Source organism: Artibeus jamaicensis, unplaced genomic scaffold (genome assembly GCF_021234435.1).
Source record: "Artibeus jamaicensis isolate MK-2021 breed Jamaican fruit bat unplaced genomic scaffold, CSHL_Jam_final contig_3152, whole genome shotgun sequence".
Lineage (NCBI taxonomy): Eukaryota > Metazoa > Chordata > Mammalia > Chiroptera > Phyllostomidae > Artibeus > Artibeus jamaicensis.
Genome location: NW_026521729.1, coordinates 2,628,232 through 2,645,687, shown reverse-complemented (window position 1 = coordinate 2,645,687; position 17,456 = coordinate 2,628,232). Strand labels below are relative to the sequence as shown.

The following is a 17,456-nucleotide window of genomic DNA, read 5'->3' as shown; positions in this document are numbered from 1 at the left end:
CCTTGGTCCCTTCTTCTGTACCGTGGGCTGTGCTGGACATGGGCTCAGCCCCAGGCCCAAGGGCCCCAGACCGTACAGAGGCTGTGCACACACTGCTAGGACGCATGGCGGTCCCTGGGTGGAGCTGCGGTGGGTAGAAGGGGGAGTGAGGAAAATGGGGCTCCCCACGCCACCACTCTCCAGCACAGAGCACCGAGAGGAGGGCTGAGGGCTCCAACCTTGAATTTTACACGTGCGCCGTGGCATTCGTGAAGGTCTAGTTACCCAGATGGGAGAATAGAACATGCTGTATTTAGCGGCTATAGCCTGACGTGTCCATTTGAAACCTGCAGACTTGTGCAGTGTTGGTCTCCGCAAGGCCGTCATTCCCTGCCCTGCAGCTGCCCTGGTCGTGGGCCTGCTGGGAGCCATTCTGTCTTCTTCCCTTGTTGTCCACTCTCTTCTGTATCTGGTGTTGATGGTACCCCCAGGATGTCAGGGCAGGAGGGACAAATCCAGCTGCCCTGGGCGCAGACCAAGGTTTCGCTGGGGCTTTCGTGGGCCCCATAGGCGCGCAGGGAACTGTTCTATAGGTAGTACATCAGGGCGTGGCAGCAATCGGGTTGTGGAATCAGATGCTCAACGGTCTGGGAGGCTGGTCCAGCTATAGGTCTCAGAGGACCCTCCTCCTGTGGCCCCTCCCCTGCCCTCATTCCCCACTGGCCTGGGCCACACCACCTCCTGCTGCACCTCCTCCTGCAGACATCCCAGCCCGTTCCTGGGGTCCCCTCACCTGCCCAGGTGCTGCTCAGGCACACCCACCCAGAACTGAGCAGCCACCCTTCCCTTCCTGGGACTCGGCATTTGCACAGAGGATTCCAGAACCCCTCTGTGAGCAGTAGGCTTCCTCTCTAAGTATGGGGTGCAGGCAGTACGTGCTGGGCTAGGAGTGACAGACAGCTGCTGTCCTTACGAAATGAACCCAAACCGGTTGGAGTCCCACGCACAGTCGGCAGGAGTTTTCCTCATTGTTTCTGTGATCATGTCAGTGTGCAGAAGTGTCCCTTTGCACAGATAGGTGCAGGGGTGCACTCGGGGATGTGTCTGTGTGTTGGAGATTCCCAGGAGCTGAGACGCTCCGGAGGGGTGGCCCTGCCTGCGCTTCTCTAGGTTTTCCCTCGTCCCCAGCACCTGCACAGCCAGAACATTCCAGAGCCGGGATTGCATCTCTCAGGTCTCAGGCCCCAGGGGACGGTGGCTATAGTTGGTACCTCCCCACACAGGGATGCAGCCAGCCTGTGGGACCCTGGCAGTTATGGGTCTTGCAAGGAGGTGACTTCTAGAATGTGTGTGAGTTTCCCTGGAGCTGCTTCGGGGCCCGTTCCCAGGAGAGACACCCTCAGCTGACCTGTCTTCAGCTCCGCCCTGGCATCCTCCGGCTCTTTCTGCAAAGGGGGTGTGGTCCAGCTTCCTGGTCTATGTCCTCTTTTAGGAAAAGGCACCGGCCGCCCAGCTGCTTTCTTGTTTTCATTCAAACTCAGCCGTTTCACCATTGCCGTGTGTTCTCGGCCTGTCCCCCTACCTGAAGCTCCGGCTGCCCCACACCACGCGCTGGCTGTCCGAGAGAAGAGACTCGTGCGTGCTGACCCTCCTCCTCCCCCTTGGCGGGGACTCCCAGCCCACCCAGCAGGAGATGAATGTATCAGGGCCATTGACAACCTGTCCTCAGTGGCTGCCTAGTTAACTGGCTGACAGCTTTTTCCCTTCCTCTTTCTTTCCCTTCCTCTTTCTTTTCACGTTCTTCCAAAAGAACGTGAAATCACCAGGGGCAAGCCATAGAGCCAGGACCTGAGCCATGACCCTTGGTCTTTCCTTCCCCATAGTCCCCGGGGCCACTGACTTCCCACTTCAGGCCTATGAAACAGTTTAATACAGGCGTTTCCTCTACATTCTGGCTCTGAGCCCCCAGAGGGAATGACAGGGAACCACAAGGCAGAACAGGCCTCGGCCGGATCCAGGTTTGAAGCTGAACAGCATTCTTACTAGTTTGGACAAGCAACTTGACCTTTCTAAGCCTGTTTCCTTGTCTGATGAATGGAATTTGTGGTGATTATCTCTCAGGGGTGGTTTTAAATGAATAATTATCTAAAAACTTAGTGTGATGGCTAAAAAATGCCTGTGTGTAGGGATGTCTGCCCACCTGCCTAGGCGTTTGCAAAACAGACTGAGTCGTAGAATTGTATTATAGTTTGGGGTTCCATATAGTGTCCACACCTCCCTGTCCCTTAGTTGGTATTGGGGCCAAGCCGTATTACTAAAAAAGTCAGTCAGTCTTTCTTTAGGTCTTGAGGCTCAAGCTGTGACCAATTAGATAGGATATATCTTCAGGGGGTACCGGCAGGAATGGACTCATTATTCCCAAATAGGAAAAGTGGCGGCTGGTGGGGGGGTGGGGGGCGTGCTGTACACCTTGGTTTCTTGGTATAAGCCTGGCAGAGAACATAGGCAGTAGACTAGACTAGGAGTTGAGAGTCTTAGTTCCTGAGTCCTTCTGGGAGCTAAAAAGGCTTAGGCAGGGAGTTGAGGGACTAAACAGTGGCAGCTATTTTCTGGGGGTGAGCTGGGAAGCAGTTTGTTCCACCCTTAGAGTGGCCTTCAGTTCCCACCCCTGCCCCCCACCCCTACCTTCTGCTCTGCTCAGGACAGAGGCTGGAGGGGCGAAGGCTGCTGAGACGCCAGGCTCGGACTTCAGGCAGCAGCTGAAAATGGCCCAAGTTTAGATCATCTCCTTTTCTCCTCTGCGTCAGGGAGACAGGCCCCCTGCTCTTCCCGCAACCGGCCATGAGTCCTGAGCGGCGGGTTAATCGCCCTAATCATTCCCAGGACCTGACAGCTCCTAAGGTCTAGAATTTACAGTGTTTCAAAGACTCGTATGCCCGTTTTCCCTTCTTATTTCTTTCTCCACTTCCATTTCCCTTCTTGAGTTACCTACGCAGTGTCCTTCCTTTCCATAATGTTCTCTTTCCTGTATTCCTTCTTACCCCGCTTCTTCACACCCTTCACGCCTTTCTTTCTTTCTCCTTCACTTTCTCTCACTTCCTTCATCCCTTCTCTTCTTGTTTCTTCCCCCTACACCATCTCCTTCAACATGCCCAGGCCATCCACAACTCACAGTCCTTCTGCAACTTACACACACGACCTTCTGAAATAAGCGTAGTAAGTCTTTAAAACTTCAGCCTGATCGCTCACCTGGCACACATTTGACCTGAGGAGTATATTATGGAATGAAAAAGGGGGGAAGTTTATGAATGAAGCAAACTCGGGTGAAGAAAAGGCACCATTAGGAGAAGAGAACCTGGGAAAGCCGGCACTTTCCTCTAAAGGCTGAAATGGTGCTTCCGCCCCCAGAGCTGAAGTGTGGAATGCGCCTCGGGGGTGGGTGTGTGGCTGCTGTACCCTGTGCCTCTCGTGGCGATGACTTCTGCTGCTGCCGGCGGGAAACCTAGTGTTCCCTCCCGGTGCACGTCCCACCTGATCCTCTCACAGGTGTCTTTCTTTGCCACAAGCACCTTTGTGGCTTTTAATGCTTGACCTGTGCCCGTGGGGTGTGGCCATTTCTCAAATCATTCACCTGGCAAATGTAACATTGCCCCTCCTTGCAGCTCCTGCAAGAGGTATTTGGGTGCAAACTGAGGTGCTAGAGAACAGAGATGCTGTGAGAAGCCTTCTGGGGGAGAGAGATGCTGCAAGCTTATGACAGGCCAATGATCTAAACTGACTTTTCTTCTGGCCAAGTTTAGAGGTAGAAAGGCTAAGGAGCCCGTGTGGTGGGTGATGGGAGTTTCCCCTGAGGCCCCTGCACGTCTTAGGGGTTGACCCCAGATACCTCTGTGAGGCCCCCACTCACATAGGGACGCCCGATGGCTGGAGGAAGTGCCTCTTTCGTCTTCAGAGCCCAGGCGGAACCCAGTACTCATTCCAGCTTTCATTGTTTCTACCTCCAAACATAGGCCTGACAGCTTTGAATGCCACACCCCACAGTGCAGCATCTCCTTTACCCCAAAGGCAAGAGACCGCGCTCACTGCTTTCCAAATGGCCGGGGACCAAAAGGGCGAGATTCAAGCCACATAGTACCAATTGATGTTTTAGGAGAAACTCAGTCTTCTTGCTGGTGCAGTAAAGAATTACAGATCAGCAGCCCATGAGCATGCAAGCAAAATTTATGAGTCCTGAGTTATAATGAGAGAGAGCAAAAGCAAGGTGACCAGAGGCTAGGGTGGGGCAGCGGTGCTGAGAGAGTGACTGCTTTGTTTTGAGGACTTGTGCAGTTTGCAGGATGCGGGGGAGGGAGTTACACATTGATTAATGGGTAAAGGTGGTGCCAGCTTCCCCTTGGAGAGGCAGGATGACCCAAATGTAGGTGTATGGGGGGGGTCTGTTAGCTCACATCCTTATCTTGCTGCAGACCCCATTTGTTCGTTTTGTGTATGTAACAGGAGGTGGGCAATCCACCACAGTTGTTTTATGGGCTTTATCTCGGCACTGCGGAACCCTCCCTCCCCCTTCCAGCCCTTGGGATGAAGGCACAGCCTCACGGTTTTCCTTTTCCCAGCTGGTGGAGGTGATGTACACAGAGTCTCAAGGGCTCCCTACCTCCTGCACTATCCTAGTTTTGCTTGCGTTGTTAGGAATACCTGGCAGCCTTACCGGACCAGGCTCAGGACTGCTGGGTCAGTGAGGTCTCCCTCCTCCTCCCTGCCTTGGTTTGCCATCTGTCCTACCTGACAGATAGACATGGGTTCGGCTGCTGGACCAGCCTGTCTGTGTGGGAGGGGGTGAGGGTGGAGATTGAGAGCAGGAAATGCAGAGAGGAAGAGAGAGGTTGGCGTGTGGATGTTTCAGAGATGTCCGACCCGGAGCAGGGGCTGGACGGTTAGGCCAGCCTACGACCAAGAAAGGAGGTGGCCTAGCTGGGCCCACCCTGGTCCCCAGTTTCAGAATACTCCCCCCCACCAAAGACTGGCCTTCACTAAGCTGGAATGTTCTGGAATCTGCAGAAGCCATTGAGAATAGCCCTGAAGCTCTGGTGATCTGGGTCTGAATCCCAGATCCACTTACGAGCTGGGTGAGCCTAGTCGCGTCTCTTAACATCTACAATCTCAGTTTCCTCCTCTGCAAAATGGGTATAGCAGTTGGACCTCAGGTGATTTCCGGGGAGGGTAAATGGGATCACAGGTGTCCAGAGCCCAGTGCCCTGCCTGGTCCACAGGCCACACCCACTTCCCAATAGTTTCTTCCCTGCTGCCCACCCTGCTGGTCCGCAGGCTGCCACAGAAGGCTCTGGGCCTCAGGACACGTCAGGCCTTGCCCCTAAGAGGCTTCCTGGGGAGAAAGTGGAGATCTGGGAAGTCCAAGGAGCTGGGTGAATTTGCCCCTGCGCGTTGCGTGGTGGCCAGAGTTCTCTGCTAGCTCAGAGCCTCAGTGTTCACAGCTATAAAATGGAGGTAGTAACAACCTTTGCATGTTAAGGTGGATGTGAGGATTGAATGAGATGTTTCAGGGAAAGTGCCCAGAACACAGGAGGGGACATTACATTTCTAAGGTTGCCACCATGAAATATCTCCCAATTTCTTCTCTTCCCTGGTGTGGACAGGGAAGGGAGTGTTTGGTTTCCAAGGTTACAACAACTCAGCCAAAGGTCGTTGGGGGGCAGGGGAGAGTGTGCATCCAGCTTGGCCCTCTCCCACCACGTCGGGAAAAGGACTTGGCATCTTGCTGTGGTCACGGTAGCAGCCCGAGCTGACCAGCATGCGTCCCAGAGCGTCACGCAGCTGAGCCAGGGCCTGCTAAGCTTATTCCGGCCGGGTCTCAGACGTGTCTCATCCCCCTAGAATTCTCCCAGGGATCTCCCCAGTGCTGAGGGGCCTCTCTAGTGCCTACGTGGGTGCCTTCCCTGGTCAGAGTCTGGAGCCTCTGGCCTCTGTGCTCCAGCATCTGTTCACCTGCAACTGCCCGGATTTGAATCCTGCTTCAGTCATGCACCAACAGTGCAAATGGAGCCGATTTGACTCCCTTCTCTGCCCTCAGTGTCCCCTGAGGGGACATAATGACCCTGTCTGGCTGAGAAGAGTCTGGTGAGACTGCGTTTGGGAAAGCCCCCCCGACCCGTGACCTTAAAACAACAGAGATATGAGCAAAGAGAGAAACTCGGTCATATGTCGCTTTGGGCACCATCTGCCCATCTCTGGCCTCAGCCTTCTTACCTCTGAAAGGAAGGGCGTGGGGCACTCGGCATCCCCGGAGTGGGGACTCAGGGAGGGAAAGGCCTGTTTTTAAGCGCACTCGGTGCAGACTTACCCGGGACCATCCTCGTGGTGCTCCGCCCGCCGTGCGTGCCTGTGGGTCAAAGGCTAGGAGAGGCCTGCAGAGACCACACCTGTGTCATGCTGCTCAGTCCCGAGTTGACTAAATTGATTACAGACCTCGTCGTTGTGATTATTGCTAGTACTACAACCATTATTATTGTTACGATGATTTGTCCTCACTGCTCTGTGGAGGTTGTATTTACCTACCACACGCTACCCCTTGGGAAGTGGGGGTGCGGGCAGACAGGGGAATGAGGCCCCTCACAGCTCTGGTTCGAGAGGATCCACAAGCTGTATGCTGGGGACCCGGGGGGATCACACTCTGCCTCTGTGTCCGCCAGGTGCCTTCCTGATCCCCTACACGCTGTTCCTCGTTATCGCCGGGATGCCGCTCTTCTACATGGAGCTGGCTCTGGGCCAGTACAACCGGGAAGGGGCGGCCACGGTGTGGAAAATCTGCCCGTTCTTCAAAGGTAAAGAGTGGGCCTGGGGCATCCCAGGTTGTGCAGGGAGACTTCTGTGGTGCCCCTGGAGAATCTGCTCCAGAGGGGGGTCGGAGGTGGGCACCACTCTCATGGCATTCAAGCATTGCCCACCATTCAAATTCACATGGAGAGGCTTTGGTGCTTCGCGAATGGCTTTAGCCTAGAAAGTGTGGAAACCCAACTCTACAGCTGAGTGACCAGAGGGTGTCTGTTTTCTGTATGGGGAATACAGAGTATCAGAAGTACCCAGAACACCTACCACTACTCACCCATCTTGCTCCCATGGCAGGCATGATAAATAGATCACAGATCTTTCCAGACTCAGCCAGTAAGCTGCCTCACAGTCCTTAATACAACAGCCACAACCAATCGATCATAGCTGGGATACAAGAGGAAACCTACTTGCATTTGGGACTTAGGGTATATCTGGAGGAAGTGGCCGTAGCAACTTCCATTTCTTGGTTCCCACACAGCTGTGAGAAGGATGGGGAACAAGAATTAGTGTCTCCCAAGTGCTGTGTAGGGAGCTGGGCCCAGAGGGCACTGAGCACCAGCATGACTCCTCTGAACCTCTCCTCAGCTGGCGTGTGTCTCCCAAGCTCCCGCTCTGTGCACAGTCCTTCAGCAGATACCAGCTGGTGCAAGAGGCGTGTAAGATGTTAGTGCATTAGTTAGGAATTATTTTTTATTTCCAGAAATCCTATTCAAAGTGGCTTGAATATAAAAAGAGAATTTATTGGCTTATGATACAGTAAAGTTGAGGAATCAGGGATTTCTTGCTAGCTTCAGGTACAGCTTGATCTAGGTTTTTTTTTTAATTGATGTTTAGAGAGAGAGGAAAGGGAAAGACAGACAGAGACATGGATTTGTTTTTCCACTTATTTTTGCATTCCTTGGTTGATTCTTGAATGTGCCCTGACTGGGGAATTGAACCTGCAAGCTTGGCATATGGGGACAATGCTCTAACCAACTGAGCCAACCGGCCAGGGCCCTTGATCTGGGTTCTTGCGTAATGTTATCTGGAATCCCTGCCCATCCTTTTCAAGTCTGTTTTCCTCAGCATCAGCTTCTATCTCAGGCACAGTCTCCTTAAGTGCTAGCAAAGCCATCCATCAGCACAAGATTAAATCCTACCAAGTTTAACAAGGACAAGATAAAAACCGCTTACATCATTACCACTTCATTAAAGGTGCCAGGAAGGACTGTCATTGGTTCAACTTGAGGCATATACTTACCAATAAACCAATCACTGTGGCTGTGGGGAAGCTGAGCTCTGATTGGCCAGGCCTGAGTCATGTGCCTATAGTTAGATGAGAGAAGAGAGAGATTAGCCTCATTCAAGCCTTACATGATAAGAATACTTAAGGCTATTCTCTTAAAGCCATGCAGAGCAGCAAAAAAAAAAAGTATGTGCCTACTGTGGACAGAAGCTATAGAACTCGCCCTCAAGCAGCTTCTGATGCATTCGGGAAGACGAGGTTGGCACATAAGGCAGGTGATTGAAAACAGGACCCCGAGCAAACACGGGGCAGAAGTTCTGGGCAGGGTGTGCTTGTTTGGGGCTCCCCAGAAGCAGGTCCTGAGACAAGGATTTCAATGGAAGAAGCTATTCGGAGAGGCGATCCCAGGAAACAGCCGTGGGGACAGGGAAGGGGAGGCAGCCCACAAGCCAGTTCCACCGTGGGCCAGGGGCCTGTGGCAACACACCCCAGTGTCACCCTGCCCGAGGCAGGGCGCTGGGACAATTATGCTCCAGTGCCTGCCCCTGCTCCCTGGGGACATTTGGGTCCTGGCACAGCTGGCCTGCCCCATGTGTGGGCGGGGGAGTGTGAGCACAGGGATGGCGGGTACCTAGGAGACACAGGTGGGGTTCTGGCGATCTGCTACAGCAAAAGAAAGCTGTGGGGTCCAGTGGTGCAGTGGCTGGAGTCGGCCGCTCCCCCAGGAGAGCTGGCCCTGGGCCGGACCCAAGGCGGCCCCGCTTAGCCCCTCCGCCCCCACCCAGGAGTCGGCTACGCCGTGATCCTCATCGCCGTCTACGTTGGCTTCTACTACAATGTCATCATCGCCTGGTCCCTGTACTACCTCTTCTCCTCTTTCACCTTCAACTTGCCCTGGACCGACTGTGGCCACGTCTGGAACAGCCCCAACTGCACGGACCCCAAGCTCCTCAACGCTTCCATGCTGGGCAACCACACCAAGTACTCCAAGTACAAGTTCACGCCGGCGGCAGAGTTCTATGAGTAAGTCCTCCACCCCTCATCCTGTCGGTGGGCACACCGAGACCTGTGTGGGGCAGCACCTGAGCCGAACACTAAGGAAAGCCACAGGAGAGGCAGAGGGCACGCTGGTCACCACTCACAATGTATGCTGACCCCAGGCTGGGAGCCGAGGATACAGCCGTGGACGAGGAAGTGGGATGAGACTGTGGGTGGGCACAGGAGAGCGGGGGTGGGGAGACAATACCTGAGCACTCAGGTAAAGAAGCAAGAGTGTTTTAGAGCGCAGATGGGGCATTGAGGAAATAAAACACATTTTAGGGAGTGCAAGTGCCCTAAGGAACAAAAACCAGCTAGGTGGTAGAAAGTGATTTTGGGGGTAGAGGTAGTCAAGGAGGGCTTCTATGAGGAGGTGTCATAAGAACAGATGAAGTCAGCCAGGCGGACTCGTATTAGTAGTTCCTCTGAGATTCTAATAGCCAGCCAGGGCTGGGAGCCCCCGGCTTGGCCACTACACCATCCCATCTCAGACAGAATGAAATTCTTGCTGGGGCCAGGCTGACAGCCCCCGAGTGTCACAACATAGGAAATCCGCAGCCTCCTCCGCTTTCTCCCGAGGTGCATTGCCTCAGAAAATGCCAGACCCTTTGGAGTGCTTGTGGCTGGAGGCTTCAGGCCTTCCCAGTCTGTGACTGTGGACCGCCCCAGGAGGAGAGGGTGCCGTGGAGATGTGTAACTGCTTCCACGCTTGTCCGGTCATCATTGCACAGCGAGGGAAAAAGCCGGACTTTTCCGTTTCGCTCTGGGCAACGCTCGTCCTTACAAATGGAGACGGAAAAGGACGGCCTGGCCTTCAGTCTTGTTATCACTTGTTTCCTCCTCTGCTGCCTGAACGCCCAGCAGCAGGGAGAGGTGGGCTGGCTTTGGAGACCCAGCTTGTGCACTTTAACCACAGCCCCAGGCCTCCTCCAGGCTCCGCTGTGGGCAGAATGCGGTGGGAAAGGATGACATTCTCATGCATGGGCTGAAGGGGCTTGGGGTTGGCATGGGGAGCAGAATCCTAGGCTTGTTGTTGCAGCTGTGTGCTCCACAGAGTTCCCTCCCCTCCCCTCCCCTCTCTTTTTAAGCCCCACTCCTCCATTGCCAAGCTGCGTAGTCACCACGAGTCAGAGTCAGGCACCAAGCATCCCTTCCCATCCAAGTCCCATTCGGCCTTCACAGTTCCCGTCGGTGGAGATTACTCCCATTTCACACAGAAGAACGTGGAGGCTCAGTATCTGGATAAGAGGCAGAGCCCGGAGCAGAAGCCCAGGGTTTCTGAGTCGAGGCTGTACCCCCGACTCCACAGGCCTCCTTCCTGTCTTTCTCCTCCTCCTGTCTGAGTCTGCAAAGGGCGGGGAGGGTCCAGGCACAGGTGTGCAGGAGTCACTCCGGGCAGACAGGAGTCCATCCCAAGCCCCCCTTTCTCACCTGGTGCCTGCTTGCGTGAACGCTGAGGTCTGTAAGTCGTGGGCTGCCTCTGGGTTTTCTTTCAGTGGCACATGGCCCTGTTCCCCAGATGTTTGCACTTTACACGTTGTCCCCTCTCAGTCTGGGGACCCAGCAAACAGGACTCCGAGAGCCAGCGCTGATGAGGTTCGCTGTTTCTCCTCCCTCAGAGCCTGCTGGCCAGTTCCGTTACCATCTTGTACTCATTTAGGCCGATGGATGGAACGTATCGTTCAAGGGAACAAAACCATTATTCTCTCCAGACTCCGGGCCTGAGGCCAAACAGCCAGGGACTCAAAGTGACCCCGATGCTCTGGGACCCTCTCTATGTGCAAGGGTGCCCTGCGTCCATGTGCCCCGGATGCAGAGAACCTCTGCCCCTGCGGGAAGAGAGCTGCCCCTCCGCCCCTCCTCCAACACCCTGCGCTTAAATGTCAAGTGAGAAACTAAGCCCGTTTGGCCCGTAGACTTTGGAAAGCCTGGACCACATGCGTCACTGCGATTCATTTTCATTAGGGGGCCAGCAAACCATGAGCTGACTAACCCCAAGGCTTGGGCCTGCTGGGGAAAGGAGCCCGGGTTCACCTTCCTCATCTTGGGAGTCAGCCTAACTCAGCTCTGAAGGTGGATATCCGTTGCCTGCGGGGTCCCCTGGGCCTGCCAGGGGCATTTCAGCCTGCCAGCTGGACACTAGAGGCATTTGTGCTTAGCCCATAAAGCAGCAGGAAGGGGCAGGATTTAGTCAGGTGAGTTTAGTACCTGATTTTGGTTCTCTGTCTTTTTTTGATATGTTCAATGCCTGCCACCCTCCATCCGCTTCCCCCCCGCCCCGTCTTCTCCCCCTTTTCCCTTCCTTTCCCTTCTCTCCTTCCTCTCCTCTCCCTCCTCTCCCTCTCCCTCCTCTCCACCCCACAGGAAAGGAGCCATAGTCAGGACATCATTTTTGAGTTGAGACTAGCAGAACGAGAAGAAGTTGGCCAGGCAGACAAATTGGGCTGGGAAGTGTGTTCTAGGCAGAAAGAAACACCAAGTCCCAAGGCTCCGGGCGATGAGAGCTTCCTGTGATTATGGAATGATGAGTGGCCGGCCATTGCCAGGAGCCTGAGGCTCACGGGGGTCACTGGGCCCTTGTGAAAGGCCTGAGATTCGGAAAGGCTTACATCTTCATGGTTTTGACCAGGGTTTCTCAACCTCGAGACCTGTGACATTTGGGGCTGGATGATTTTATGTCCTGTGCATTTTGGAAGTTCAGCAGCGTCCCTGGCCTCTGCCCAGCAGATACCAACAGCACCCCCTCCAGATGTATCTCCAGACTTGACCTCGTGTTCCTGGGAGGCAGCACCAGCATTGCCCCCAGGGGGAGAACCACTGTTTTAGGTGACGAGGGGTCTCTGAGGATCTGGGGGCAGGAGGACGAGGTTAGGACAGAACTTCTGATGGGTCAGGGGCTGCCCCAGCGGCACAGACAGTGAATGTAAGGAGACCGAACAGAGAGACCGGGGTAGTTGGTGGGGGGGAGCTTCTACGATTGTCCTGGAGGAAGAGAATGGGGGTCTAGCTTGGGCAAGGCTGTGAGGGAGTGAGGGAAGCTGACCAAGAAATAGGACAAGGAGGGCCAGACACCGAGGTACATTGCAGGGGAAACTGAGGCAGGGTGAGTTGTTCATAGCCACAACATCTGGCCTGGGGACCGTGGGCAGGTGGGCAGGGAGGAGGGTCTCTGGGGGCCTTGATCTCCCACACGGCTCTGCTCATTCATTCACGCATGCTCATTTGCAGACAGGGATGCCAGTCTACTTCCCCCTTCCCCCATCCCTCCCTCAGCCACCTCTGTGCATCACCTCTCAATTCACCTGTCTTCCCCCAGACCAGAGAAGGCCCCCTCCTCCATGGAGCCCGCCATGCTGACGCCCTGGCTGAGTTTTCCGGGTGCTTCCTAGCTCCCTGGCAGGCGCCTGCTGCCCTGGAAAGCCAGGACGCTGTCCTGATAGTGACCGTACCATCTGTTAACTCTTCCCGGTTCCAGGCCTTGTCTGCCATCCTGTGAGTTCCCCACATTGCGAGCTGTTTTTGTGAAGAGCAGAAAGGCTCAAAATGGGGAGTGTTCGCACCAGCAATTGTCCCCTAGCCTGGGAGCTTCGTGTGGCTGAGCCGTCACCTGCTTGCCCACGGCTGTGTCTCGGCTCCTTGCATAGTGCCTGGCTCATCACAGATGTGCAGAGTGTATGGAGTTGGTGATAGGGTCCAGGCCGGGCCAGCGGGGAGCCGCCCAGGTCCACAGGACCCCGGAGCCTGGACCATCTGTGTGCCACATCCCCGTGGTCCTGCAAATAACAGGCACCAATTTGGAATGAATGCACAAATGAATGACCGAGTCAGCGTAAGACACAGGGCACCCAGGTGGCTTCTCGTCCCTCATCTGCCTGGGAGCAGAGTCGAACTCCTGCCCAAGGACACACTGACCGAGTGTCCAGGCCTCAGTGCACCTTTCCCCCTCAAGTCTAGAATCTTCCAGGGTCTGATGCACGGCTTCCAGCGAGGGCAGCCCTCCACCTCGGGTTCTGTGGGCTCATTGACACCCAAACTTCCGAACTATTTCAGGCCCATTTTCTGTGATTGTCTTGTGGCCGTTTTCCCCTTCGGAGCAGAAATCCAGTCTCATTTCACCCTAAAGAAGCCTGCCACCAGGGCAGACTGTCGTTCGGTGGGTCTCCGCTTTGGCTGCCTGGACAAGGCCCCGGGGACTTTCGGGGACACTGGTGCCTTTCCCAATTTCTGACCCCTTCAGTTAGTTTTTCCAATTGTTATACTTTGTATGAGAGGCACCCTGTAGAAACCAGGCTGCTCTCTTTCGATTTTGGCCTCTTTCTCCGAGAATTGTGTGTGAGCAAAGCCACCTGTGAGGATTCGTCCACACAGAGCACGTTCCTGTACAATATTCCACTTTTGGACTAGATCAGAATTGACCTATTTTACTGGGGATGCATAGTTGAGTATTTTGCAATTGGGGTCATTAGGAATAACACCACTATGAACATTCTAGAATGTGTGTTCCAGAGAACATATGTCCTCACTTCTACTGGGTAAACGCCCAGAAGCGGAACTATTAGGGCGCAGGATACCAACACCCTCAGCCTTGGCAGGTATTCCGGGTGGGAGAAACATTGACTGGCATCTCAGCCCCTGGACCAGGGACTCACACGTAACCTCAGCAACACAGCAGTTTGGGACCAGACAATTCTTGGATGTCCCAGGCTGTCTTGTGTCCCTAGTCTACAGTATGTCCCCAGTCTGTATTCCGTCGATGCCAACAGCAACTGCCTTTCCCCAAACTGTGACAGTCGGAGGCCTCCCTGACACTGCCAAACTTTCCCATGCCCCCGGGGGGTAAAGCTTCCCCCACCACTCCTGCAGGGCCCCGATGCTCTGACTACCAGGGCGGGGCCTTGCTATCTATAACCTCCAGGGACCAGGCCTGTGGGAAACACGGGGAAGGTTCTGTTTCTGCTTAGAAAGCAGCCCTGGCCCTGGGACTTGCTGGCCCCAGGGGGGGCAGTGCTGGGCACGGGCCACGATGCACGGAGCGGCCCCAGGGGACGCAGGGCTGCGGCGTGTCTCCCTCATGTGCACCTGCACCCACTGGTCGAGACCCCGACTGATGGCGCCTCCTTGCCGCCCCCCCCACCCCGCAGGCGTGGAGTCCTGCACCTTCACGAGAGCAGCGGGATCCACGACATTGGCCTGCCGCAGTGGCAGCTCCTGCTCTGCCTCATGGTCGTCGTCGTCATCCTGTTCTTCAGCCTCTGGAAGGGGGTGAAGACGTCGGGGAAGGTAGTGTCTTTGCCCCTCTGTCCGTTGGGAGGTCGGCCCCAAACAATGAGTTTTTCTCCAGCTGAAACGGTCTGCTGGTAGAAAGCAAAGGCGGCACCGGATGCACAAAAGCCTGGGGTTGCTCCCAGCTCCTCCACCGTCTCCCTGGGGGACTCGGGACAAACCCCTTCTCTTCCCCGAGCCCGGGCTCCCCAATAGTAGGGGGGCTACAAGTGGACCAGCGCACCCATGCTTTTCCACCAAAGCTCCCTTCCTTCAGGGGAGCTTGGGACGTGGGAATGGGACACCCCAAGGGCCTTGAGAAAAAGCCTATTGGTCCCCTGCCACAAAAAGCACACTGTTGACATGGGTTTCCTGTATTTTTAATTTTGGCTTAAAACCACATGCAAATGTTCCCACCTATTATGGAACCTAACCATTGCTTCACGATAGAACCAATCGTTGCCCCGTCTGAATTTCTGAGTAAAAGAGAACGCTCTAGAAGGTATCTGTGTACCCTGGGGGTCAGTGCTGTGTGCCCTCAAGGGCCATGGTGTCCTGGAGAGAGGAGCACAGGGCCACAGTTGGCATTCTGAACCTAAGCGTCATCTCCCCCTGTAGCCAGCCCCTTGGGGTAGAGCAGACTCAGGCCGCTATTGACCCTTAGGCTGAGGAACACACCACCCCCTTTGGACCCCATGGGTTCCCCGTGGAACTTGACCGCATTCAAGAGGGTGCAGCTGGGAGCTGTTCTCTCCAGTGTTTTGGTTAGTTACTGCTGCGTAACAAGCCTCCCCGAGATGTAGTGATGTAAAACATCAACCATTCTCTTCGCTCTTCTGACTCTGCGGGTGGGCTGGGATCAGATGGGTGGTCCTTCCACTCTGTGTGACGTGGCCTGGGTCACAGAGCTGGGGCAGGACAGGGATGGAATGTGCAAGACAGTGGGCACGTGATGGCAGTTGGTGCCGGCTGGGCACCCTGCTGGCCCCTCCACTGACCCATCAGCCAGAACACTTTGGGCTGTTGCCATGTAGCCACTCCACGTGGTCGGGGCGGTCAAGTCCCAAGTGCGCGCTCCGAGCAGACGAGCCCCAATGTGTGTGTCCTTTCCAGTCTCGCTTGCATCGTGTTGGTATTGCCCCAAGGCTGAGATAAGCCTCGTGGGAGGGGACCCCACCCTGGGTGGGTTTTACTGGGGGGGTCACAAGGCGATCATCTCCCATAATCAGGTAGATGTGAGTTCGTGAGATGCCTCGTGAGATGGGTGACAATTTTGGAAAGCAGGGTGCATCAGCATTCTCTCTGTCACTCCCAGGTTCTTGGTCATGCCATTGAGGGCAAAGGTAGAGGCGGGGGCCCAATAGCCAGCGGAGGCGAATTCCCTCAAGAAGAGCTTGAAGTGACGCTTCCTGTCAGCACATCCAAGACACAGGGTCCTGTCCAAGGAAAAGCCCCAATAGAATTCGAGTCCGGGAGGGATTCTGGAGGAGAGAGAACCCAGCTTGCACCCCCGCCATGCAGCACCTGGCCCGTGGCAGGCCTCCAGTGCGTATTTATTTAGGGATGAACGAGGGAAGGTAGAAGTAAGGAAGCAGAGCCGGTGGGTAAATAAGTTTGGGGACCTTCAGTAAATGTTCTGTTGAATTCAGTTCAACTTATTAAACACACTTATGGACACCAACTTATTAAACACCTACTATGTGCCAGGCTTGATGCTAGTACTGATGATACAAAGCTAAATAAGCCAGATCCCTTCTTTAATTATTCTCGAGTCCACACGTATTACAAACAGGTGTGGATCAGCCAATGGCATCGTTTCTTAAGTCTCTGCCCAGAGACATAAGGTGTCCCCCTTTCAATAAACAGAAATACCCACAAACTATTAATAAACATTGTTACATAGAAAGTACACAGTGTTATATACCTTGCTTTTATAAATTTAACTTGGCCTTGGAGATAATTTTGCACCAGGCAGTCAGGCTACACTGTATGTAGCGCACATAGAACATGTGGATTTCTAAACTGCCGTTAAATCAAGTCAGTCTGCACGAGCAGTTTTTTTTTTTTAATGAAACAGGCCAGATGAGAGCCGAGTGCATGCACCAGGGATAAAGTACGAGCTGTCTCGTGTTGGTGGTTTTAGTCCCAGCACCAGTGTGTTTATGTGCATTTTATCTCAACACAGAAGGTGTTTAGCACCGTGGTGCCTTGTGGCCATAGACCTGGGAGAGGCTGTGTTAGGGAGGGAAGAAAGTTCTCGGTCGGCAAGGACCGCGGAGAGGGTGGCATCTGGGCTCAGAGGAGGACAGAGGCAGGAGGAGAGCGGAGGAGACAGGGTAAAGGGAAGGGGGTTTTCAGGGGAGGAGCCTGAGCAAAGGCGTGGGAGGTGCAGAAGCTCCAGCCAGCCTCTCCGAACCTCTCCAGGCCTCCGCAGGTGTGACAACTGAACATGTAGGAGCCCCACCGCTGGCCTGGGGTGGGAGGGGGCCACCGCAGGCTTCTAACATCACACCCTGAGAATAAGTTCCCAGCCAGCCGCAGCCAAGGGGTGGAGCCTGCCTCCCCAATTTAGCACTTGGCCGGAGCAGAGCCTGAGTTGTCTGCAGGGAGAGTGATGTTACAGTGAGAAGGCCCTGAGTATGCAGTGCCTCCGGGCAGAGGGGCCTTTGGCGGCGTCTCCCGCACTGGGGAGAGACAGGAGGGGCAGGGCAGGAATGTGGCTCCAGGGAAGCCCCCCAGGTGGAAACACGTCAGCAGAATCCACAGCCCACGTTTGCGCAAGTCGCCCAGTCCACAGGGAGGGACCTCGAGTAGGACATTCTTGTGCCCTGTCCCTAATTGTGTTTATAAACTGGCTCGGGAGAAAAACAAGAGCGTTGCTTATATCTTCCAGATTGCTCGTGGAACAGGGCTGGGGCTTCCTTAGCAGCTTCCACAGCCACAGAGTGGCCAGAAATGAGTTGCAAATGTTCCCACTTTCTGGCAGCTCTGTGGTGGGAAGATGTGTGGCCCACTGTCCCCTGCTGGCACTGTCAGGGGTTGGGGGGGATGCAGTCTGAACCTGGGGAAGAAGTTACCTCTGTGACCCTGACCCACGGATCACCCC

General features: G+C 54.8%; 1 protein-coding gene across 1 annotated transcript in view; it reads left to right on the top strand.

The window, feature by feature from the left end:
* The window catches only part of SLC6A2 (solute carrier family 6 member 2), a 36,176-nt gene that overhangs the window by 6,202 nt on the left and 12,518 nt on the right, over positions 1 to 17,456 (top strand). The window contains exons 3-5 of the mRNA XM_037141612.2: positions 6,687 to 6,818; positions 8,836 to 9,073; positions 14,230 to 14,368. Coding sequence (XP_036997507.2) covers positions 6,687 to 6,818; positions 8,836 to 9,073; positions 14,230 to 14,368 — 509 coding nt within the window. The remainder of the gene's footprint in view (positions 1 to 6,686; positions 6,819 to 8,835; positions 9,074 to 14,229; positions 14,369 to 17,456) is intronic.